Source organism: Corythoichthys intestinalis, chromosome 10 (assembly GCF_030265065.1).
Source record: "Corythoichthys intestinalis isolate RoL2023-P3 chromosome 10, ASM3026506v1, whole genome shotgun sequence".
Taxonomy (NCBI): Eukaryota; Metazoa; Chordata; class Actinopteri; order Syngnathiformes; family Syngnathidae; genus Corythoichthys; species Corythoichthys intestinalis.
The window spans coordinates 25,847,025-25,873,550 of NC_080404.1; the positions used below are offsets into that span (position 1 = coordinate 25,847,025).

Sequence of the window (26,526 nt, forward strand, 5' to 3'; positions counted from 1 at the left end):
TTGTCATGTTTGTACTGTATATTCTTGTCCCATCTGTTAAAGGTGAAAATCCACAAGATAACTTAAAATACATGCTACACTGAACTTTTTGGTGAATTTCAATGTATTTTTCACTCACTTATTCCAACGATGTTTTGGCATGTGCAGGTTTCACGCCTCCTGGAATGGACAGGTCATCTCCAGACAGCAGTCCAGTACATGGCTTTGTGCGTCAGGCTTCCGTCACCACCGGATCTAACATCCCCATTATCACAGAATTAGGTAAATCTCACCTCCAATGCAAATATAAACAAATGCATTCACATGTTGTCGCTGCCCAAGAAAAAGCGTGCAAGTCCAAATTTTGTGCGTTTTTTTCTTTTTATCTGATACACGGCAAACAATATTCATGTTGTGTTTTGGATAAAAATGAAAGCATAAACATTAGGAGTCACATGTTTTGCATTGGACAGCGACGATATGTAAAAGTATTTGAAAAACAATTTGAATGCCGTTAGCTTGTTAACCGCTGTGTTGTAAGACTACGTTTACTGATTCTGTTAATGGATAGCGCATTGGACTTCTAAGAATTGTCAGAACAGTGACACTGGGGCCACTTTCTTACGTTGGTACAAGTTCCATTTCCTGCTCTACAGTCGTCATCAATCTTTCCGTCTTTACCCTTTTATAGTGGCAAACCTAAGATTTCATTCCACTACCAAAACATCCAACTCAGTCAAAATCAAGTGGAATTTTGGTTCACTTGTGTATTGTGGTTTGCCTTGCTTAACCCTAATGTGTGGATGTGTCAATTGTTAACTCTTGCAGTGCTAATTTACCAACACGGACTAACTGTACCGTGAGCAATTCAGGCACTTTTTTAAGGACCGCCGCCGCATCCTTTGCAATTTGTCCACTAATGCGCAAGAGCAACTCAGCCTGACGGGGGGAAAGAAAGAGGTGGGGGAGCGAAAAGGGGGTGAAAACTGCCTTGGTTGCAAAATGGGTCCATTTATTAATAACAATGGCAGTGGCTGTATTCCCAGCGGTACTGGGGACTCATGAAACTTTCAGATCTCTGAGGGGTCTTGGGAGGCACCAGAGGCTGCCTCCTCTGTCTCCCCTGACCCAATTAGGGAGCAATGGAGCATGAGCGCAAGCTAAGAGAAGGCCAGCAAGAGAAAGGAGCTGGACCTAATGTTACAAGTAACCGGGCTGGCCATTACCTGTGGAGAGGTTCTCCCATTTGACCGCACACGTGATCGCCAGAACAACATTCTATCCATGTCAGCATTGCACAGTAAACCACTGACACAAGACACTTTTGTACTCTGAAGCACAGCAGTATCGTGGTTTAGGTAGGAAAGAAGGCAAAGTATTCAAAATCCTTTTTTGTTTGCGAGATTTACTTGAATTGACACTTTGGGTACACCTGCATGATCAAATGCTCATTGCCCCTATGACCAGGACAAAATAAAATCTGTAATTAGTTCCGCAGAAAGGCTTTTTTTTTTTTTTTTAAATAACATACTCCTTCACATCTGTGTTATTGGAAATGAAACTAATTTGAATTCCTAAATTATTAAGATTTAAAAAAGGTAATAAAGACATTTTATTGCTTTAGCTACATTAGAAGTGAATGTACCTATTTTAATACAATTAGGGGTTAGGGCTGGGCGATATGGCCTTAAGTACGTATCACGATAAATTGAGCAGATTTACCTCGATAACGATAAATGACGATAAATTCGCCCAAGCAAACTGTTATATAATTTGAAAATTTGAATCAATGCATGGAATACAAATGAACAGTTTCTCGTTAAATTTATTTACCAGCTTTCAATTTAACAATTGCACATGCAGTCTAAACATTAAGTATTAAAAAAAAATCTTGGAAAACTATAAGAATTCTTGTGTGAACATTTATAACAGCTTGTATGACTTGAAAAATATCATCATTTGAATTTCATTAAATTCATTCCGCATTGTTATACACTAGATAGTGGCATACGTTTAGATATTTAGAATAGATACAAATACGACACATTCACCCGCCCCCCAGAAATTATACTTAATTAAAAAATAAAATGTTTCACAAACCTTTCCTTTCTTTTATTCGGCTCAATTATTTACATCTTATGATTTTGGAAATCCTTACAGTATTCAATAAATAATATTCCTGTTCCCAAGCACTGTGCTTACTGTACTGTAATTTTTACAAAAAATAAACAATACATAGTTACTCCCCGTCATCTAGGACGAGCCACTTACAAGACTAGCACTGTCGTGTATTACAAATACTGCTTTGAACACATCTTCACAGATAAGCAATGACACAGGCTTAAAGAGGTTAGCGTTAGCCTACCGGGCTTCTGTTTGATTGGCTTCCTGAAAACCATGTGACTCCAAACGTAAGCACACTGTCTACTTTCTTAAAGGGGAATGAACATAGCCGAACAACAGAGTCAAAGCGGGATGAAAAGACTATATTTTCTTCTTTTATTAAATTACCGAATATACCGACATGGTCAAAATTACGTCGGTCAACGTGAAGATTGTCGGTAACGGTAAATTTTCGGTTAACCGCCCTGCTCTATTAGGGGTACAATTAGATAGTTTGGGTGTGCACAACTTTGACGATGTTTACATTTTAACTCACTTTTTCGACAGTTACTGATTTATACTTTTTTTATCAGCATACTTGTGCATTTTAACCAACAACTAGGCTTAGGTGTGGAGAAAAAACATTCAGGAATAGTAATAATAAAAGAAGCTGAGCTGTACGATTTGACTTGATAGTTCCTCAGCCAGTCACGTAACCTTATCACATCCTGGCCAATAGTGTCTTGAACTACAAAAAAGATACCTCGACATTCTATCGCTTCGACACACGATCTTTTCGACATCCGATGTAAAATTTTACTCGCCATTTGTTTCTACAGCCAACGACATGCTCGAAATACGACGATTTATGACAGCACTGCAGTTTCTTTAATTTGCCGCAAGACTGACGCACTGCAGATTTTCTTGTGAGAGAAATCAACACGAGTTCCAAGAGGGTTAGTACAGGTGTTGGAAAAAGGTGATGCTTACCATTGAATTGAAGATGAAAATGATAGAAAAACATGAGCGTGTGCTGCGCATCCGTGAACTGGCTCGACAATACGGCCGTACAATGTCTACGATCTCGACGGTCAACTTCCGACCTCCGTTCGCCAGTCTTTATAAGTTAAGGTGACAATTATTATTGTGGTAACATCGCCAAAGAAATCGCCAGCTTCTTCAGGTTTTTAATAATTTATTTTACAACTTGTGCAACACAACACGCCTACTGTCCACCGCAGTTAACGTCAACAACAAAACATCAAAAGAGAAAGTAAGCTCTCTACGGCACCTTTCAGCACCCAAAACACGTCTGCCACATTAGAACCCGATTCGTTATACTATTACAGGAATTATTATTTTTATATTTCCGATTTTTGTTTTTAATTTATTCGTTTTGCGATGTGTAATTGCCATTTAAGGATTTAGTTGTGGTTTTCGGGCTGTGGAACGAATTAATGGAATTACAATGTGTTCTTATGGGGATATCCTGCTCGACATCCGACTATTTCGACTTACAAACAAGGTCCTGGAACGAATTGACTTCATATGTAGAAGTACCACTGTATATCAAGACAAAAAGTAATTTCAGCTGTACGCTTTTTTATTCTTGCCTTTTTATTATTATTTTTTTTCTCCAAAAATTTCTATTTACAAGTAATTTTTATTTACAGGATTGATAACATGATGTTCTATTGATTATATAGTTTTGAGGCATGTAGTTAGCATTAAAGTGTTTGCCCCTTATTTCCTTGACTTACTGTATATTTTAGAACAATATGATCCACAGATTGTGAAGGCGTATTGGCACCAGGTGCCACCAAAGACATGTTCTGATAGGTGTGACATAGACATTCTGACAGATTTAAAAGCATTATTAAAACTTTTCTGACTTGTACTAGTGCCTGTGCTTGCATGATTGAGTGTTATGTTCACTCTGCAGAAACCTACATAATCTTTATTCATTTTAAGTAAAGATACACGATAATATCGGTTACCGATAATTATCGGCTGATAATGTCAATTATGACGTCACACAGATAATACAGATTAAAAAAAATCAACCGATAATGCATAGCCTCCAAATGTGCGCAACCAAGCAGTTTTCTCAAATTCTCCACCGCCGCCTGCTCAACCCCTCCCCTCTCTGAAGCCCTGTGGGAGGAGGGGTTGAGGAGTACGGCGTCATAGAGGAGGCGGTGTTATCAGTGTTGAGGCGCTCTCACTAGCATGCGTTGATTTTCCCGTGAGTGAAATGAAATAAACGACGCTCTCGCCATCTACAAAACATGCACTGCAAAAGTTCCACGAGGCGTAATGAAAGCGTCCTCATTGAACACCACTAACCCAGCAGCCATTTAAAACTGCATCACAAAGATTTTTGGAACGAATACGAGGCTGCTGCTAGCGCGAATGCTAAAGCCATTGTAAACACAAATAAACTATAAAGGAAGCTACGGGGCTTGTGACTATACAGAGACGCTGCGGTCCTCCCGGAGTCGGGTTGTTTGGGAATGCAGCCCAAAGCGGGTGGTAAACTCCCATCTATGGCTAAACACCTCACGAGACCGATAGTCGACAAGTAGATGTCTTCCGACGGAGCCCGCCGGTCCGGTGGGCCGCCGCCTCGCCCTAGGCGGGCAGAGCAGAGCCATGCACCGAATACGCCGCAGCGAGCTGGCCGGGGCGGGCGGATATCCGGTACAACCTTAGCTGCCGCCGCCACTTCGGTTCAAGACAGAGGCCTGGCGCGGGTGCTAATTTGGCAGCCGGACGGACTGAAGGGCACAGGCGGGAGGAAATTCCCGAAATGACCCGATAGCCAAACCCCTGAATGAAAAAATAATGCAGTTTATAAGACCACGATTCTTCGTGAAAGACATGCCGATCACATCAGTTTTACCACTGACATTTGGAAAAGTGATGTCAAGTAAGCATGTTTATCATGACGGCACACTGGTTAGTTGATCATTGTTACATGCACCAAACCACACAAAGAAGTCATCCAGTCAGTAATGCATTCAGTACGCTTTAAATTTATGACGTCTTAATCAGATCATTCTTCTTAAATCTAGTCAAATCATTTTCCCCATCTTGTTTGAATGTTGAAGACTAGTTAACAGATGAATGCGCCAGATTATTCCACTTACTTGAACTAAATATTGCCATTTGTTCTTATTAAGCCCAAACATCTAAAAAAAAAAATAAGGTCATTTTTCACCTAAATCAAGAAAAAATTGCTTTCAAATAATGTTTTGAACCATACATATTCTTGAATAAAGAACATTTCTGACAAGTTTTTTTTTTTAGGATTATGTATAATAATTAATTGCTTAAAATAAGGCTGTTAAGCTTTATTTTCAGCTGGCTATTTTTCTTCAAGAAATCTGAGTGAAATATACTTGAAGTGCTGGCAGTTAATTTCACTTATTTCCAACAGATTTACACTGAAAACAAGGGAATTTAACTAGTTTTAAGGAGTTGTGTGTTTGCTGTGTAGTAATCTTATACGTTAGGAATGGCTTACTTTTAAAGCCATTTATGTGCAATTTAAAGTATTTACTCTGTAAGTAATTGTTGCCAAAAGTTTACCATTACACAATGTCAGACAATCTGTCTTTATTTAGATGTTGGAATTTACTACTTGTTCACATTTCATGTTGAAAAAAAGAGCAATAATATTTTTGCACAGTAATATTTTCTCTTGTGTATACTTTAAAATTTTACATACATCTTTTAATAGAATTATCGGCTTGACATTATCGGTTATCGGTTGGAACGAGAAGGAAATTATCGGTTATCGGTATCGGCTGAAAAATACATTATTGTGCATCACTAATTTTAAGTAATTCTTGAGTCTCTATGGCTACGTTCATACTACAGGTCTTAATGCACGAATCCGATTTTTTCACGTTTTTCCGACTCGAGTCAGGCATTAACTTGACGGTCTGAACGTGACAAGTCGCATAGAACTGGACCATTTCAAATCCGATCTGGGCCACATTTTTCCAGACTGTCGCGGCGGTCTGTACTGTCCACTCTCCCAAATCGGATTTCATGCAGCAATTACGTCATCAAATAGCGAGAGAGACGCTTACCGTAGCGGTGCCGCTGTGCGTTATTAGCGCCTAGCTTGCAGTGAACATGGCTTTTGGGGAAGGGCTGAGCTTGACAACAGTCATAAAAAATAAAAATGGGTTGAGGATAAGCCTCAGAATGCTCAGTTTTCTCTCTGCTCCAAGTGAGCAATATTTCAACATCGCCTACACGGCCGAGGTCGGGGCAAACTGCCCGTGTGTGTGTGATCCATATAAACTTTGAATATAAGCCTAAACGGGGATTATTTATGTCTGTTATTTGTGTCCTCCTTTTGAAAAGCAAAATATGATATCCCTGGAATGACAGATGACGTGTGTCATTTGTTTTGATGCTTCTGCGCATGCGGGTCGTCTTGCTCAGCGCGTACTTGAACGGTCTCAATGGATAAAGGCAGTCTGAACGGGCACGCCAAAAAAACGGATATGACAAAAAATCGGATTCGTGCATTAAGACCTGTAGTATGAACGTAGCCTATGAGTCAGTCCTGAAGTTCCTGGCAAACTCCACAACATAGAGTTCTTGGTTCTCATTAGATTGTGCAGGTGTACCCTAGGTGTACCCTAGGTTTTGGCCAAGAATTGAATCTGTTTGCATTCCCGGACCATTTGCAGACTAAGTAGGACCTTTTCACTACTTTGGTGCAATATGCCTGTTATGGGCTCTGAACGGTTCTTAAAGGAGGCTGCTGTATATTTTTGGACGCCGGCCGCCTATTAGCGAGAAGACTGGTGGCATCGTAGACAGAGAGATGTCTTTAATGTCGCCTTGTAAAAAGTGCTTCAATAACAACGCAATTTCTCCCCTCTATTCACTGCCTCGTCACCATTAGATAAGCCGGGCAAACCGCTGCCATCGCTTTCACTCAGTCAGGAAAAAAAAAGTGGGACCAACATACAAATGATAACAGAGCTGGGTAAGATGAGCCTTTGTCCTCCGCTAGACGCCCGCCCGTCCGTCCGTCCCTTCGCTCCGCCACCCCGCTCCTCATCAGCTTGTCTCGATTTATCTGGCTGCAGTCGAGGCCCACGCCGCTCCCATGGCTTCACTTTGAACACATTCTTATTCTTCCTTCTCGTCGAAATTGACTGTCTTGTTTGGCGCCCTTTCTTTTTAATGATTTTTTTTTTTGTTTTTTGTTTTTTTTGTTTTTTGCTTTTGTTTTGCTTTTTGTTTTTTTTTATCCCGCCCTCCAGTTGCGTTTGCAGAGCATCGCTGAGGCCTTTGATCATGTTCACTCTGTCCTTGTGGCTGTTTTCATAGCAACACCTCCCATCCCTCCTCCTCACATACACATACACACACGTCCAAACTCCCTCAGTTCACGTCTTTGGCCTGTTTGCATCAGACTCTTGTCTCGTTGACTGACATCCCCAGCACTCAGGGAGCCTGCAAAGAAATCAAATTTCAAAATAAAAACTCAACTCAAGCTCAAACCATCCTGTTAAGCTCTTGTGTGATGTTTGTTTTTCGATTTTCCACTACTCATTGCAGGTATTGAACCATTGTACTGGGGAGAATCCTGATTATTGTTTGTTTCGATTATTGAAATTTTTAAGTGTGATGATATTGTGACATTCATTTTCAGGGCTAAGGTAAATATATGAGAGGCGATGATGTGGCAAACACATCTATCAGCTTGAGAAAACAAGCATGACTTTCAGTGTGCATGACTTTTGGATGTCACTAAAACCCATTGTTGAAGTCTCATTAATTAAAATCCTATCTAGAAAATTGTATTTGTCACGATATTCATTTGTTCCTTAAAGCAAGCAACAGTGTGTCGTAAAACCTCTTCTTAACTGTATGCGTTGGTAAACTGTTCTTCTCAGGGGACTTCTACAATGGTTATGAAACTGATCGAATAATGTTGATTATTGATTTCTTTAAATTAATGTTTAGTTTGTTGAACTGTGTGACACGCATCCTGCATGACATTCCATAGAATTATCTCGGATAAGCAGGAGAAAATGTATATATGTATGTAAGATTTTTTTAAATGCTCACTTTTCATACATTGACAAAGAAATAATATACAGTATATATTAATTATAGTTAACTGCAAGGACTTACTGATGAGAATGTTGATATTTATGTCGAAATATGTGTACAAACTACCTCCAACAGGCATTTATGAACCTTTTCAGGACACCAATTAAAGTACATAAGAATTTTGTGCAAAAAAACTAAAAATCTATTTTTAGTCAAATTAATATTGTATTAATATTGTTTAATTGTGTTGTATTTTAACTTTACCATTATTATAAGTCCCTGGCTTGGCTTTAAAATATCACATTATTCTTCTTAGAAAGAAACATGTGGTGTCCAGTTTGATTTTATTTCCCTGCCCTCTAAAGGGCTTCATAAAAATGCTACAAGTTGACTGCATGTTGTCACTGCTTGTCACCGCTAACTATGCCCATTTTGGGTCCTTGCAGTCAACGACTCTAACGTTCAGTTCTTGGACCAAGATGACGACGATGACCCCGACACTGAGCTGTACCTCACGCAGCCCTTTGCCTGTGGAACTGCCTTCGCCGTCAGCGTTCTCGACTCCCTGATGAGTGCCGTGAGTACACACCCTGCATGCTTTCTGCATTTTGATGCTACCACCTGCGCACTAGTTATTGCAATTATCAAATTAATCAACAACTATTTTGAAAACTGAAAACAAATCTTTTCAAGCCCTTGTTTGACTTAGAATTGTCCAAATCCTCTGATTTCAGCCTCTCAACAGTTGCTATAATCCTTCATGAAAGCTGTCTGGTTTATTGAATGCTGGGTGATGATTGTGTACATTCGGCACACTCGCACTAAACCTAACCTTCAGTGTAGATTAACCGGATTGGTCTTCATACCGACCTCAACCTAATTGAATACCTTGAGGATAAATTAGAACAAAAGAGGAGTGTCAAACCCTGTCATCCAAATAAGTGTTTGACCTCACAAATGAGCTTCAAGAACGGACAGAAGTTCCTATAAACACATTTCCAATACATGTGAAAGTCTTCCCAGAAGAGTTTAAACTGCTCTATCTGCAGGTGGACACACATAGGATTAAGACCAATGGATTGAGAATTGGATGCCACCAGTGTTGTTAATCTTACTTTAAAAAAGTAATTAATTACAGTTACAAATTACTTCTCCCAAAAAGTAATTGCGTTAGTAACTCAGTTACCTGAATGTAAGAGTAATTAGTTACTTGGCAAAGTAACTGGTGATAATTTTCATGTTTTGCCCCCCCCCCCCCCCCCCTGAAATTTAAAGGGTTTTTGGTACAATTTGCCCTAGCCCAATTTTTTTTTTACCCCAAACTTAACTAGACACAGGGATATTGCGGATATTGCGATAACTAGATAGTAACCTTTGCTATGTGTGGAAGTCAATTAATGTTGTGAATCAACCATTAAAGTTGTTAAAATTGCTCCATTTATTGCATTAGCTCCCCTCTGTCTACTTTCGGCATGTGTAGGTTTTAAAACTGTTTCATCATTTCAAGATAGATTTAAGTCAAGTTTTGCAGATTTAGGAGCATTTTAGATCAAAAGTTACTTAGGTTCGCTAGGAAGGTTCTTTACTACACAGCCTTCCTGATAAGTCTACTGCTTTAAGATGGCGGCTTTTCACTAACGCATCTAGTTCTTTATACATGTTGCTAATGCCGCCTAGTTCTATATATATGTGTGATATCAACCATAGCATCATGTGGCCGTAGTTTGTAGGCTATCGGCTACAGTCAGGCATTATTGGAGCCACCTACCATCATGTTTGCAACAGTGTCACAACTCCCTTGCCTCCTCCCCACTTCTGCTCTGCTTTGTCGTCTCCGTGAGTCCGTCTCCCGCAGACTCTTCTCGCGTTATTCAACCAACATAGTAACGCATAATAATGCACGCCTTTCCCACCTCGGTAACGGTAACGGCGTTGCCAAGATGAGAAAAGTAATTCATTAGATTACTCACTACTGAAGAAAATAACGCCGTTAGTTATTAACAACATTAGATGTCACTTATATTCATAAGCGAGTCATGGCCTGTGAGCACATACTTTTGGCAATATGACCTGAGCTAACATGCAGGCACTACAATAAGTGCAATATTTGTTGCACATTTTTTGTTTTCAATTGTGTGTTCAAGCACATTTGGAATGTATTTAAAATTGTGCTTTAATAGGATTGAATGTGTTTCGAAGGTGTGGGGGGATCAATGTGCTTTATAAAATATGACAATAAATATGTAGGTAAAATATCGAATTTATTTATGATATGATTAGATAATACTATAATAATAATAACAATATAATAATATAATAATAATATAATAATCAGAATAAATATCAGAATTAAACAGAGTATAAGCTAAATAATAAATGTAAATAAACTCTTAATTACAGTATTGTTCCCGCGATTTGTAAAAATACATATTTGAAATGTCTCTTACAATGAATCATTTTTGTGGCCAAAAAACACAAAAAAGAAAAATAATAAATCCCATAGTGTTTGAAAAGATTTCTCACACAAAGGCCATGATTGTTCTACATCGTCATATAGCGTTCCCACAAAACAGTGGGAAGCATGATAACTGTGTGGGAAAAATAAGTTGAGTACATACTGTACATGTTTTAATTTTATATTTAAATCAGGTTTTCAGAGCTCAAAACGAACACTATGATTCTGGCATAGGCTGTGAGTTGAACCACAAATCCGCCATTTCTTGTTACATTAATTTGAGGGTTAGGTGTATATGGTCTTTCAACCACTTTCACATGTTTTCACATGAACGTTTCCCTTGTGATGAACTGGGGCTCACTTTATAATGAGCTGAAGCTGAAAGCCCTGCAGAGACTTTTTGGTGTTGCTATTGTTTGTGTTATAAGCGAGGGGATTCAGAATGAGACTATTTTCTGTTTGGAAAAGCAAGAACACCGTCCCATGCCTTTTTTTTTAGCTTCAAGTTTCAGTGCAAGCACCAAGAAGCAGGAGCGGGTAAATGAAATGGTACTGGTGCATTGATCCGACACGTCTGCCAACTTCGCTGACATCAAAGCCAGAGGGTTGGCATGGCTCCTCATTTGAAGTAGTCTGAATTCAACTTAGAGTCTTTTAATGAAGTAAGTATCGAATGTTAGCGTAATGGCGCTGACACCAGCTCAACTTTAACAGGCCTCGCCAACGCTCTTTCATCTCTTGACAATGCCACTGCCGCATCAAAGATCAGGAAAGAAGAAGAAAGCAGGGAGAAAATATAACCTTCAACACCTCATTTTTCCCACTCATGGCCAAGTGTATTTTTCCGCCCCGTGCCGTGATGGCTTCATTCCAGCGGCTCGCTTAGTGAGTGAAGGGTTAGAGAAGCTGCGCGGAGGCGAGCCGAGGGAGTCGAGTGGGCATCAGCTGTAGCGTGGCGGCGGTCAGAGGTGAAGGCGGCTAATGGACAGTGCTCATCCATCATGAGGCTCCGCAGGCCTGTCAGGGGCCCGCCGAGAGGAGCCGCCACTCTCGGCCTCGCCTGCCGACTGACACCGACTGTCTTTGCACACCGCCAAAAGCAGCGCGTGATCAGCTTGACTGACAGAAGACGTTGACGCCTGCAGAGTGCAGTCAAGTCGCATGTTTGTTATGGAAGAGCACTGTAGGACTCAAGCACGGCAATCTCCATGTCAGAGTGCAATCAGTTTTTACTTGTTTTATTAATCTTGGTGAAATGTTTAACATTTCAGACAGTAAAACCAATATATTACACTTTTACAGATTGATTATTTTCTTTTTTTAGCTTATAAGTGTTTTACAAACAAATATTTACTGTAATTATGACATTATTTCCAATTAGGAGTGGAAAACTCTTGGTACCTCACGATACGGTACGATTTGCAATACAAAGCTCACGATAACGATGATCTGACAATATGGCGATACAACGATTATCAATGCATTGGTCAGGAATTCATTCTTGGATATTCTACAAACTAATAAACAGAAAACAAGCTTCTGCTGTGAATTACAATGAGTTTATCACTAGTAGACGTCCAATCCATTTGAACTCATCCCTCCCACTTCAAACGGATTGAACGTTTATGGCCGGTAGTGGCAGCTAATGCCAGGCAATGAGGTAACTTTGGGCCATTTAAGGTCATTTACCTGTTGTTTTTCAGATACTTCCTGATGATTTTGTGGTATTTTATGGGTCTCTTCCTGTTTATTTTGAGTTACAGAACAGGAAATGACCTGGGAATCACCCAAATGAATAGGCAGTGACTCAAACTCAACAGAAAATGACCTGTAAATGCCCTAAAATGAACAGCAAGTGACCTGTAAATGCCCTGAAAATCAGACAGAATGACCGTGAATGCTCTAGTTTCGAATGAACAAACGTTCCAAGTCTAAATAGATTGGGCGTCGACCACCGTCAATGCAGCCTTAGAGTTAGTGGAGACACTATTATGGTGGAAGATTTTGGTGGCAACCTGTGGGTTCATTGACATTGACACCTTTTTAAAACGATATCTTGATTCTCCAGGAGCATATCGATAACCTTTTGGGATACCAAGTGTCACGATATATCACGATATTTTTTCACACCCCTATTTCCAATGTTAGTGTAATTTATTGGTTGAAATCATGGTACAGTCTGGTTACCTACAAATTCAGGTTATTTCTCTCCTGTAGCAGTGGAATAATTGAACTGACAGTATCAGGAAAAGAAAATGTCACTTGAGATGCAGTCTTGTAGTATGCTCAGTATTTCAACGTTGTTCCAATTTCTCGCATGACAAAACAGTCTAGCTGAGACTGTGCTTAAAACATGACTTTGTTTTTTTTTTTTTAGCTGCTTATGATAGGTCTGCTTACAAAATCGTACAACTTTAGGGTGCATATGTTTCAGATTCATTAATCATTTTGAAAATTATTAGTTATTTTAATTATTACTATGCATTGGTACAAGATCGTGACACTGACTAGAGTACATTTTGAGATGACTATAATGTGTTCGGTTGTCTCTGAGAAGTTCTTGGCAGTGTTTTAATCCTTCCTGGTAGTTTCATGTGAAAATGTGGGACATGTACTTCCAAATAACCTCCTATCTCTTCTCCCCAGACGTATTTCAACGACAACATCCTTACACTAATCAGGACGCTGGTCACCGGAGGAGCCACTCCTGAGCTCGAAGCCCTGCTGGCCGAGGAGAACGCTCTGCGAGGAGGCTATAGCACGCCGCAGACACTGGCCAATAGAGACAGGTGTCGTGTCGCCCAACTCGCCCTCTACGATGGGCCCTTCGCTGACTTGGGGGTAAGAGGATGTTTAAGCAGAGATGACATTTTTTGGCACTAGCCGGCAGCACGCATTTCGACGCCTCCGCTAGTCGCCATCCTTAATCCAATGTGAAGAACAGCGATCACGCAAAGCAGCTCCTGGTGGATGCCGAGCGCTTTTCCACACGAATTATTGTAATAATGTTGTAAACATTATGTCATTTCGTGTGACTCCTTTAACGCATGCCTGTTTGTCATTCCTTGTGTTGCTACTAGGATGGCGGCTGCTACGGAGATTTGTTCTGCAAAGCACTGAAGACGTACAACATGTTATGTTTTGGAATCTACAGATTGAGAGACGCTCATCTAAGTGCACCAAGCCAGTGTACAAAACGGTAAAATATCTTCCTTTTCCCTGTGCTTAGCATGACTACATGTGGTCTCTTAAAGTGTATATGACATGACAAAAAGATCTTAAATAGCATTATTATTGGAATTAAAATCATATTTTGAGACGATTCAACTATATACAACTATTTGGCAAAGCGCAGATGATGAGAAATGCATCTTTAAATAGCCGTTTAGCTCCTTCTGTCATTATAGCGCTCTGGCGCATCCATCTTGGTGATGACGTCAGAGAATGAGCGGTTTCAGCGGATTTAGCATTGAGCCCAATGGAGAAAGAAGCGTTTTTCAGCGATTATGGTTCAAGTGCGGATTTTTTGAACGATATTGTAGATCCAGAGGAAGTATGTGACATGCAGCCATATATGTTTGAGTCATATATGGAGGAGGAAGATTCAGAACGAGAAGAAGGCAACAGAGACTACTAACACGAGGCTGATGACTAGAGCAGACTGCATGGGCAACAAGTCATCATTGTTTTCATCTCTCTACTCCAATATTTTTACAGGATATTCTTTGTATCTAATTATTTTTCCCCCGATTGCTTTATAAATTGTATGGTCATGACAAATAACAATAGAATATGAAATATTAAAAATGCATTTATTCAGTATGACAGGGCTAAATTACAGGGCTAAATTACTGCATAATGGTCAAAACTGCCGACTTCTTAAACCTCCCAAATGGTATTTTATGTCACCGGAGTTAGTCCGGCTCTTGTCATTTCCCTGCTCCGTCCACGGTAACAGAGGACGAGCATAAACAAAAGAGGCGACTTGAGAGCTATGCTACATGCTAACCCGGACCGAGAGGCCCTTCCAAGTCTCTAACTTGCCTTTTGAACACGAAAAATCGCACAAAACTACCCCGACTCATGTCACACATAACAGCGGGAGTTATTGCCTTCACTGATCGGCCAGCCTCCGGCGGCAAGCAAGTTTCAGTGGACTATGGCAGCTCGTTATTCCCCTGCTGCGGCCCTGGCAAGCAGTCCCGATGGACGCTCCGGCCGTGTGGGGGGCGACTGGGCTGCCGGACCGGAGGGGGTGACGGCGGGCGCTGGGAGGGAGAGGGGGGAATCCATCCAGAATCAATCCCAAACTCTGGCCGGAAGTCACTCATTTTGGTGGCGCGGGATTTAAAAAATTGAATAAATATATCGGATCGCTTCCAAACACATCCAAGCGGTCCATTTAATTTCATTCAGGAGCATAAAATACTGTGAAATATGAAATAATCATGCTGTCTAGTGTCATATACACATAGTGTCAAGTGCATTTCTAACATTTTTAAGTGTGACACGTGTTATTTCTGCAGATACGTGATCACCAACCCGCCGTATGAGTTTGAGCTGGTGCCTACCGACTTGATCTTCTGCCTCATGCAGTTTGACCACAATGCGGGCCAGTCTCGTACCAGCTTGTCCCACTCGTCCCACTCCTCTCATTCCTCCAGCAAGAAGAGCTCGTCCGTCCACTCCGTCCCGGCCTCCAACCGGCAGAACCGCAGCAGTAAAACCCGGGAAGCCCGAGACAAACAGAAGTACGTGTACTAAACAAAACGGCTCGTGCATGCGCGCTCAATGTTTCCTTTGTGTGATAAATCTGTATTCTCGGTGTGTTTGTGCGTGAGTGAGTTTTATTGGCTGCTATGTTCTATTTCCTTGCTTATGCTTTTCTTTCATGATCATTTTTCACCGTGTCATCACAACATTACATTAACTCACTCGACAAAGTCTATGTGTAGACAAACTGCGGCGAAATTTTTAAAACTTGTTTGGAAAACTGCGGTTAGAAAGTCTGCTAAAAGTGCAAAGCTACACATTGATGGTTGTTACTGTTGTATCGTTGTCTTGTCCAATTGTGGCCATTTACTACAAATGATAAGATCATTAATTTTTTTATCAAATTTTTGTACTCCCTGCAAAGTGTTGGGAAGGCCCAATCTAGATTTCAGGCAATGTCGACCCATCAAATTCGTACCTTGTCAGCATTAGAATATGATAGGATTATGAAATTGGATATGTCCTTACAATTCCCAACAATTGTTAAACTGTAATAAGTTTTGGATCAGTAAAGTTTCTAAAGGTTTCAACGTAAGGATACTTAGTGGATTCTGCATGAGATCTGACTAAAACGGCATAAGAAATGAGGTAGTGATCACCAAGTACCACCTAAAAAACACATACTGTAGCTCTCCAAACACTACTGACCAACAAACAAATCATTTATTCCTAAAAACTATGTTAGTTTTTTTTAACCTTAACCCTGTTTTAAAAAAAGAATACTTAAATGTTTCAATTAGAAATATATTTTCACATAAAAGTTCAATTGTACTTCTTTTTATTAAACAGTTTAAGATTAAATGCAAATTGTGTCATGCTTAAAAGTCAATAAACAATGCAACAATAAACTGTGATATCATTATATACTATATTTACATGAGATAAAAAATGATAAAATACCCATGCTTATAACGTAATAAGCGTGAAAATATGAGTCCATTGTTTTCTCCGAATTATTACAGAAGTGTAAACAGAATTTAACGCGTGACCTTAACTTTGAGGAGAACCAGTAGTGGGTAGAGTAGTCAAAATTGTACTCAAGTAAGAGTGACGTTACTTCAAAATAATATTACTCAAGTAAAAGTAAAAGACGCCACGTGATTGAACAGGCTGGTGTGTTCAAGTTCAATCTTGCGTCTGATTGGTATCATGGAGTCATGTGATTATTGATGCGACATCTCATTGGTAAAATTGGTCGAGCTAGTCTTGGCATCGCTGGAAAAAAAATAAATTTAATGGGTAGAATAAAGGGGGAAAATGTAACGACACTTGTGTAGCCCAAAGCAGCGGAGTAAGAGTAGCGGTTTTTCCTCATAAATCTACTCAAGTATAAGTAAAAAGTATGGCTTGTAAAACTACTCTTAGAAGTACATTTTTCTCAAAAATTTACTCAAGTAAATGTAACGCTAATGTAATGAACCCACCTCTGAGGAGAGCATACGTGATTTTGAATATCATTTAAGATCTAATGCGAGGTAAAGTATGCTATGAGCTTGTATTTTGCCATTCTGAACCATATTTTCCCTAAAGTGATGGTGAATATCAGATATGACAAATATCAGACAAGCTTCCCTGTGACCCTTTCACACTTAATTAGTGCCAGTGGGTCACTGATGTGTTTTTACAGTAGAACCAATATTCCTCACTGTAGCTGATCAATGATCACTTCGCAGGGAGTACATGCTTTCACCTGCCAGTTTTTTCCTTTACTTGCAAAATGTTCTTTGAATTTGTACAGTTTAAATGAAGGGGGAAAAGCAATACCTTAAGTGTTGCTGTAAATGCCCTCCCTCATGAGCTGTGTTTGACATTTTGTTGTTCACGGTGCATCTGCTTCACTGCATGTTAGCAGTCACTTCTTCTTGTTTTGTTATTAGCGATAATATTTTTGACCTATATGCCGAGTATGTCCTATTTCCCTTGAATTTACATTCAGGGACCACTAGGGCAACACTGATAAGAAAAATATAAACATATAAAAATACTATAGTACAGTAGTATGCGAATTACAATAAAAGAACTCAAATTTTAAGAAAAGAAAACATTAATATCCCTCAACAATTGCTCAACTTTATAGCATTGAATAAAAATGGTAAATGTCTTAATATTAATGAACACTGAACATGAACATGATCCAATGTTAAGGAATGTGTAATACAATATCAGGGGTTAAAAAATAAATATAAGAACATGGTAATTTGGGGGGGCAGAAATCATAGTCTTACAAGACTAAAATAATCTTATTGAGAGAAAATACAGTAGTTACGCACAATGTATTTTTAGGGGGAAATATTTTGGGTTAGTTAATATTTTTCGTGTCAATCGTAACTTTTTCCAATATTGTTCAATTGAAAAAATGTAATGCATTTTTAAAAATATAAAGCCGGCGTGAAAGTCGTCATATTATGAAAACAGGACTTTATTTGACTTTTGAGAATATGTGTGTATATTAGGGCTGTCAAACGATTAAAATTTTTAATCGAGTTAATCAAAGTTTAAAAATTAATTAATCATAATTAATCGCAATTCAAACCATCTATAAAATATGCCATACTTTTCTGTAAATTATTGTTGGAATGGAAAGATAAGACACAAGACGGATATATACATTCAACATACTGTACATAAGTACTGTATTTGTTTATTATAACAACAAATCAACAAGGTGGCATTAACATTAACATTCTGTTAAAGCGATCCATGGGTAGAAAGACTTGTAGTTCTTAAAGGACAAATATTAGTTAGTTAGTTATAGAAATTTTATATTAAAACCTCTCTTAATGTTTTCGTTTGAATAAAATTTGTAAAATTTTCAATCAAAAAATAAACTAGTAGCTCGCCATTGTTGATGTCAATAATTACACAATGCTCATGGTGCTGAAACCCATAAATTCAGTCGCACCAAAGCGCCAGCAGAGGGTGACAAAACATCAAAAAACACAAGTAACAAGTGGACATGACACTGTGCTGTCATTTTAATCTGTTTGAGCGGGGCATGTGCGTTAAATGCGTCACATATTTTAACATGATTAATTGAAAAATTAATTACCGCCCGTTAACGCGATAATTTTGACAGCCCTAGTATATATTGATAATTTTGTTCTTTTTTTCATATATCTTTAAAAGATTTTCTTTCCTTATTAACAGAAGAAAAGAAAAAACAGCTTTTTAAATACCAATTTCCCACAAAATGCCTTACTATTTTCCATAGGGTGGAAAAAATACATTTTTGTAATATTTCACTTCATTCTTACAGTATTTTTCTTCTCGGGATTGTGGCCCTGGTGTTCCTAGTAAGGACAACCATACTAGTATATGAACAACTGTGATAATGTCCAGAAGCATGCACTTTAATCCAATCCAATGATAAGCCCTTAAAGTGAACATGTACAATATGATGTGACTTTAGTGGTCTGTCCCTTTTGTATTTGCTTTGTAGCCTGTAAACACTCACTTACTTACAGTAGGTTACCCACCTCTCTTTCTGAAGTGCAACAAGGATGAATAGAATGGGCCCAGGTATGCAAGTTAACAATTCTGCATGACTTGGCAACCTTGACGTTCTATCATAACTGCGTCTTGTGCGGACGTCGTTATGATGTGGGGAGTTTGCTTTGATTTGCGACCTTCACCTAAAAACATGCCTCACTTTAAGTTTTGCTTGAAAGCAAACACCGCTGCCGTTCCTTCCTCCTCTTCCTCCTCTCCACCCAAGACCATCTTTGCAATGCATGATGTTGACAAACCTCTTTTGTTTTTTTAATTCCACAAACTCTCCTAGCTATCGTGACTTTGTTGTTCCATCTATTGCTCCCTCTGTATAATTTCTTTCAACTTTGAAATAGTTTGCATTGTGTGAGAGGGCTGTGTGTTTGCGCACCTTTCCCTCCTGTTGCTAGCACTTGTGGCGTGATTGATGGTGTCGGGCGAACATGTAGGTCACATTGATTTCAAATCCTCCTGACGCAGCCGCCTGACTTACTTGTAGGGGGGGAAAGTGTGGCCAGCCTCGCGCCATTGGTCACACTCAGGAAGTGGGAGGCGTGACCGATGTGAAGCTTAAATTGGAGGGGATATGAGTCGTACGTGTATCGCTTCTACTAAACCGCTGCACCTGATGTGCTGCTTTGAGGAACGATTCGGCTGTATCGCAAACGGGGAGATGGCAGACATCCGCGGGCATCCCGCTACACTTCAAATGCAGCGTACATGGTCCCACGGCTCCCAAAACTTGGCGACTAATGCAAGCCCTACACAGATGAATATCCACACATGCGACACACGCACACATAGCCTTGCTCCACAAAGCAAAAAGTTAAAATTACATTTTTACAAGTGAGTTGAGGAGTGCTCATACAAATTCAAGAAACCATGAGCACCCTCAAAAGGGCTTTAAACTTGATTAACACGCTTCCCATTTTTTTTATCTGTTATCCATTGTATATGTCGTCACAGGTCTGAACACAGCATTCTCATTGATGTTGCGTTCATGAAATAACAAATAAATGACTCAATTTCCATTCAAAATGGCCGCCCCTGCGCTGAATAAAAATTGGAAGAGTTAAATTGTGGATGGTAATACATGATCAGATTATCTCTCCCTCCACTCAGGTTAAGAGTCTGGGTATCATCCTCTACAGCACGCTGTCCTTCCGCTCCCATATCAATGACATCACCAGATTGGCCTACTACCACATTCGCAATATTTCTTGCCCTCTTCCTTCTCTCACCCGCCATACTGCTTCCACTCCTGTCTGTAGTCTGGTCACTTCCCGGCTCGATTAATGTAACTCTCTGCTCTTCAGTCTCCCAAATAAGTCCCCCCAGAAACTGCAGCTCCTCCAAATCTCAGCAGAACGCCTCATCACTCGGACCCCCACCACACACCACATAACCCCCATCCTCCGTCAACTTCACTGGCTCCTAGTAAAACTAAGAATCAAACACAAGATCCTTGTAATTACCTTTAAAGCACTTCATGGCCTGGCCCAACCCTACCTATGCAATCGCCTCTGTATTAACTCTATCCTACACCTTTCGGTCCCCCGTGTCCATCTCGCCAACTTCGGTTCCAGAGCTTTTAGTCTCTGTGCCCTCCTGCTCTGGAACTCCCTGCCCCTCAATCCTAGCAATATATCTACTCTCTCACTTTTCAAATCCAGGCTCAAAACATACCTGTTTACACTTTCTTAATCATCATGATCCTTGTCTCGGTTTATCCTGACCTCTTAAACTTTTTATTTACTCATATCCTTCTTTTAATCTAATTTTATGATTGTTTTGTTATTCCTGTTGAGCTATTGTGTTCCCATCTTTCATGTAAAGCGTCTTTGCGTGTCTTGAAAACCGCTCTAGAAATAAAATGTATTACTATTATTATTCCAGAATCACAAAATTAACTCTTTCACTCCCAGCCATTTTCACCAGAGCAAGGCCCTTCGCTCCCGGCCGTTTTTCTGGATTTTGACTGATTTTGCAAGGCCCACAGAAAATTATGTTCTATTGCTATATAAACTTGGAACCCACCAAAAGAAAGATTAGACTCTCTTCTTTCAGCAGAAAAAAAAGTAAGTTCGTATCTTTTTCCATTCTTTAGAAATCAGCATTAGAAAATAGCTTAGATTGAGCAATTTTCCAATTTCTGATGAAAAAACGGAGAAAATGAGCTTTTTGTAAACACATACATTTCAAACATAACTTTGACTTTAACAAAGCTATTTTTTGCATTAGTTACATTCCAAACATCTGCATAATGTTTTCCTTTTACAAAATACCATGAACAACCAGACAAATAGAGCTTTAGATAGCAAAGTAACAATCTATTCACACCCGACTACTGAGAGATGACGGTTTGTCGCCGAGATGACGCCGTTGTCGCCACGTCAGCTGTGTAAACTTTTCCCTCATCGTTGTCTGTCTCACAAAGATGGATTTTTTTTGCATTTCTGCGGGGTCTGCTTGGCGAGTCGCTCCACGGGGGGTTTCACTCGTTTTGCACGGTCGTCCAGCACCTGGCGTCCCAGGCGTCCTCTCGCTGTTTTGTCCGGTCGGAGCGCCGCCTGGCTTCATGCCGCCAGCGCTCTGACAAAGCTGCCTGGCTGTTCACTGCTGTTGAATCGGTTGCCTGGTCTTCCAAAATGCGCTACTGCCCTCCAGTGGCCAGTTTTATTGCTTTAAAAGGGTTTTGGAGCGTTGTTCTTATAAAAAAAACGCAAAAGACGTATAAATACGTTTGTGGGCCAGTGGAGCATTTAAAAATAGAACGTTTTTATACGTTTCTGGGAGCAAATGAGTTAAGAGACAAAAATATACACTTCCCTCAAATATACCTTCTTCTTACATTAGAAAAACAAAACAGTCCAAATTTGTAACTTGAGGTAGTCCTTGGGTTACGAACGAGTTCCCTTCTGACTGACAAGGACATTAACCGGGTCGCATTCTAGTGTACTGTCCGGGACTTAACCGGGACACGGTATCTATGAAAGCAGCGGGTCACAGTGCGAAGGCTGATGACCAGGGGTTAATTTGTGCGGGATCCTGCCGGAACAAGATCCGGCACCTCTTGATTTTGGCCTCCCTGTGTTGGCAAATCCTGCACCTCTCGTGTATTGAAAATAATGATAATATAAAAACATTTTTAAAAAATGGATAAATTAAAATAATAATATGCATGAATTCTTTTGCAGAACAAATCCCAAGAATTGCATGTTGTTTATAAAAATTTAACGTCATTTGAAAGAGTCGGAGATTTGTTGATGAACTGAAAAGCTGGACAAACAAATGACGCCCTGACATTATAAATAAAAAAAATACAAGTAACAAGTGGACATGACACTGTGCTGTCATTTTAATCTGTTTGAGCAGGGCATGTGCGTTAAATGCGTCAAATATTTTAACGTGATTAATTTAAAAAATTAATTACCGACCGTTAACACGATAATTTTGACAGCCCTAGTAGAAACATAAGGAAATTAAATTGCTACTGGATTTTAGAGGCGAGGAAGGGACAATCCATTGTCCATCTTTAGAACCCTGTGGTTAATTTTGTTGCCGATGCCGACCAAAAATGGCGTACTGTCCGGGTTATAAAATCACGTCCTACACCCTGCCCGCACAGAGCAAGCCAAGTCGCCAAAACGGCACAAGTCTGAAAGTGTCCAACCCGTGTAATTTGGTACATCTCCCAATGTCTTAAAGCCATGACACGGGTTAATCCCGCGTCACATTACACGGGACTTTAGCACATTATACTGTAAGTCTAAAAGGGGCTACTGTTACCCTACCATAAAAGAAAAAAAAAAAAAAAAAGTGCGGACAAAATGGCAGAAGAAACTCCGGCGTTGTAAAGTCAAAATCAATTATGTCTGGGTACGTCGTAACCTGAGGACTACCTGTACTGTCAGTTCACCATTTATCAAAAAAGCCGGTATGCCCATTTAAGGTAATTGAAAATCAAAACAGAAAATACTGAGTCACTTACACAGTTTCATAAATGAATTAAAGTGAGATGGGCTTGTATGTCATGTTATAAATCATGTCTGTATTGCCAAATGATCCTATGTTAACAATGTTGTATGCACCCATGTTTAGCTTCATCCAGTCTGCCTCATGTTGTGCCATTTCTGTCAAACTCTTTATGATTCATTTAGTTTAAAAAATCCAGTTGAATGTGGTAAATTGCCACTTGAGATACAGGACTTTTTTTTGCTTTGCAACAAGTCATTTCAAGTTTGCATTGAGGTGATGTGATTCTTCGTACTCAACTGCTCTTTCTGTGTCTTTGTGTGGCCTTGTGTGTCCTTGTTTCCAGAAAAGAAATGGTTTACAGATGAACCGGACAACGCCTACCCACGAAACATTCAGATCAAGCCCATGAGCACTCACATGGCCAACCAAGTCAACCAGTACAAATCCACAAGTAGTCTAATTCCACCCATCCGAGAAGTCGAAGACGAATGCTGAAGCGCTTCTAAGGTTTTCGCTGGCTCACTCTCGTCATTTTGGTGGGGTTATGATGACAAAGACAAAAGGACACGAGAACTGGACAGGAACCCAAACTGGACCTGCTATGTGTATAACCTTTAATGTTACTTCCATGCTCTTTGGACATTGTTTTATTTATTGATGTATCCATAGAGATGTACATAATGACAATCAAATAACACATTGTACAGCCCCCTCCTCCCCCCTAGCACTTTTATGGAATTATTATTTGAAGACTCGTCGAGAGAGCGAGAAAGTACTTCCTGTGATGCTTTGCAATAGTTCACTCAAGCAACATAAAGGGTGACTGCTAATTGGAGGACGAGGCTCGCATCATTGCCCTAAAGATCCCACCGGACACGACTCTTCCAGCCAGCTGGGCTCACGGTTCTCCATCTTGTGTACTTCTGTTCTATTTGCACTAAAAAAAGGGGGTCTTGAAGGAGAAGGGTTTGGGGGAATCCTATCATGCAGATCCATTTCATCTAAAAGAGCAATCTCTCTCAAGGTCGGAATGTCGATAAGAAAGACGTTGTATCCCATCCGGAATCCAACCACGTTTGAGCAAAAAAGCAGGAGCAGCTTTCGGGATCACAGACATTGAGCAATGAAATGCCACATATCGCGTAAAAGTGGGCGCCAACAGGGTCCTCCTCTGACCACAAGAGACCGCCTGGCACAGGGTTGGCATGGTGGTGGTAGAAGAAAGTGCTTGGATGTTTTCTGCCACCAAACCCAAATGTCAATCACCTCAAATATAAGAAGAAGAAACTCTCAGGAGTTAAGCTGCTTTGTTCTGCGCTGCTCAAAGACTCAAACGTGGTTGGCAATGCGAAGGATGCAAGTGTCAAAAATATAAGATTTTGACAAGAATCAAGCCAAAAAAAACCAACAACCTGAGATGAGTACATCATAGTTATGTTTCCCCTCTACATCTATGCTTTATCAAATAGTATTTTTTTAAGTCAAGAACCGCCATCTTCAGCCTGGCAGCTCGCCTCCGCGGAAGTCACCTGAAACCGAAGCTTAGCTGGACGAATAAGCTTAATTGAAAAAAAAAAAAAGAAAAAAAAAAAGGCATCCTTAACGATGAACCCGCGGACTGAACGAATGGTTTAAAGAGTTCTATATAGAGAAAAACATATATCTAGAAAAGTTGTAATAATATCAATAATAGATGATAAAGCCGCTTCCTTCGACTGAATGACCTTATTGTGTGTTTGACCTAAATTAGGTCCCAAGTGTGAAGACGAGTGAGAGCGAGCGCACACAATTGCAGTGTGACCATGTTGGTTGTTTTTCAGTTCTGTTTTGTTTTTTCCACAAAATATGTTTTTAAACCAAGAGAGAACTTCTTGCCGCCACGTCTCTCGTCTGTAGGCTGTAAAAGAAGTCATATGTGGAAAAGAACATGATATCGTGCTGTCGGTGTTTGTGTAAACTCAACCCCATTTACTTCTACACTATAGATGCGCGTTCCTTTAATCAGAGCTAAAAAGCACGCCGGAGAAGCTTTAATGTCCGTCTAATGGGTGTGGTGCAACTATACTGAAGCCTCATGCACATTGTCCTCAAGTGAACTTTGAACTGTGATAACGTGGTCGTCACACTTGTAGCAAATAGATTTCACCAAGAACACACATACACACACAAAAAGAAAGAAATACAAACGACAACCCGTGAATACAATTATTGCAAATTGGATTAATATTATATCATAGCAGCGACATCAAATCGTGATTATAGATAAAGATGGGAAGGTAGCACCAACTGAGAGAACATCCTTAATTTTCCTGCATTTTTATGACCCTGTGTTCATACGGCGTTGACATTCCATTTTTGCTGTCTCTTTTGTTTACAGATGATATTTCCGAGGTCCTTAAACAGAATCCCAAAATCAGGCTCCATGTTGCGAAATGGCTTCACAAAACTACACCGATTAATGCAATATTTGTCGGAATTTTTTATTTTTTTGGGGGTCAGGATTTATTTTTCTCCGTCTCTGTGTCACGCATTTCTCGTCTGTGTTTTGCATTGTATACCTCGACAAAATTTGTTTTTGTATGTTTTTGAAGTGCCATGAGGAGTTGTAGTTGGGCATCCTTCAGTCATTCAGGGACACAATTTGTTTTATAGTGATACAGTATATATTCAATTTCGTTCAGAATTTCCACTGTGATGTCATCATTTTGCACCGGCTTGGAGAACATCCAAGCATTCAGCGCCTCCCCGCCGGTGCAGTGCCAGGTGGTGCTTGAAGGTCAAGAGGAGGGCCCGCGTGAAGCCCCACTATTCGCGACAAGTGGCATTTGGGCGGAGATATTAGTTGCAATACGGATGACTGAACGATGCTCACGTTGTCCACTTAACCAATCATCTATGACGCATCATATCTGACTGTATGCTGCATTTAATGCGTTGACCTATTTTTGCTGTAAAGGGATGGATAGAATAATTTATTTGCTGAGAGTTGTACAAGATATCCTGTTGTAATATCTCATACAGAGACTAGAGTTGGGTCTCAAGTCTTAAATAATGCATTAAAAATGGCATTTTTGGGGGTGTTATTTTCATCAGTCAAAGGCATTTCGTCGTTGTCGTCGTCCGCTGCAGCAAATCGGGAGTTTGACATAGTAGTCTATTTGTTTTTGGATGAGTTCTAGACATGATGGATTATTTTGATGGTGCTGAGTTGATCTACCTGACTCTGTCAAATATAATCTGCTGATAAATATACTGTCTTGTACAAAATGTTTGTACATAGATTGTACATGGTTTCTTTTTGTATTTTTCTCAAAATTAAAATGGATGTATTTGTGTTCTAAACCAGAACTTTGGTGTTTTCTCGTTGCCCCCCCTCCAATTCCAGCTCTAGACATGAAAGGTGTCAGAAAGGTTCCAATGCTGCAAGATCTCATTATAGACATGTGAATGATGACCCACATGTCAAAGAACACCATCATTATTACTCCAACTGACTTGCTTTCTTCGGCCTAGCAGACGTTTGACACTTCTACCGAAGGTCCACTACTCCGGTGATGACTCTCCCATGTAAGTCTGATCTCATTAGAGTCAGCATCACTCTGCTTATTGCTTAATGGCTTCACACTGAGAATATACAGTACGTCTGTGATTGGGGTTAGGGC

General features: G+C 40.0%; 1 protein-coding gene across 30 annotated transcripts in view; it reads left to right on the plus strand.

The window, feature by feature from the left end:
* Nucleotides 1–26,222, plus strand: part of kcnma1a (potassium large conductance calcium-activated channel, subfamily M, alpha member 1a) — a 302,368-nt gene extending 276,146 nt beyond the window's left edge. For 10 of the 30 annotated variants that reach the window (XM_057848838.1, XM_057848840.1, XM_057848842.1 and 7 more), the window contains 8 exons: nucleotides 148–261; nucleotides 7,010–7,093; nucleotides 8,616–8,746; nucleotides 13,271–13,465; nucleotides 13,705–13,823; nucleotides 15,151–15,375; nucleotides 18,888–18,916; nucleotides 23,208–26,221. In XM_057848838.1, coding sequence (XP_057704821.1) covers nucleotides 148–261; nucleotides 7,010–7,093; nucleotides 8,616–8,746; nucleotides 13,271–13,465; nucleotides 13,705–13,823; nucleotides 15,151–15,375; nucleotides 18,888–18,916; nucleotides 23,208–23,359 — 1,049 coding nt within the window. In that variant the 3' untranslated portion in view covers nucleotides 23,360–26,221. Of the gene's footprint in view, nucleotides 1–147; nucleotides 262–7,009; nucleotides 7,094–8,615; nucleotides 8,747–13,270; nucleotides 13,466–13,704; nucleotides 13,824–15,150; nucleotides 15,376–18,887; nucleotides 18,917–23,207 lie in introns of all 30 variants that reach the window. The other 20 variants (XM_057848850.1, XM_057848851.1, XM_057848853.1 and 17 more) reach the window with 8 other exon arrangements.
* Nucleotides 26,223–26,526: the final 304 nt, after the last annotated feature.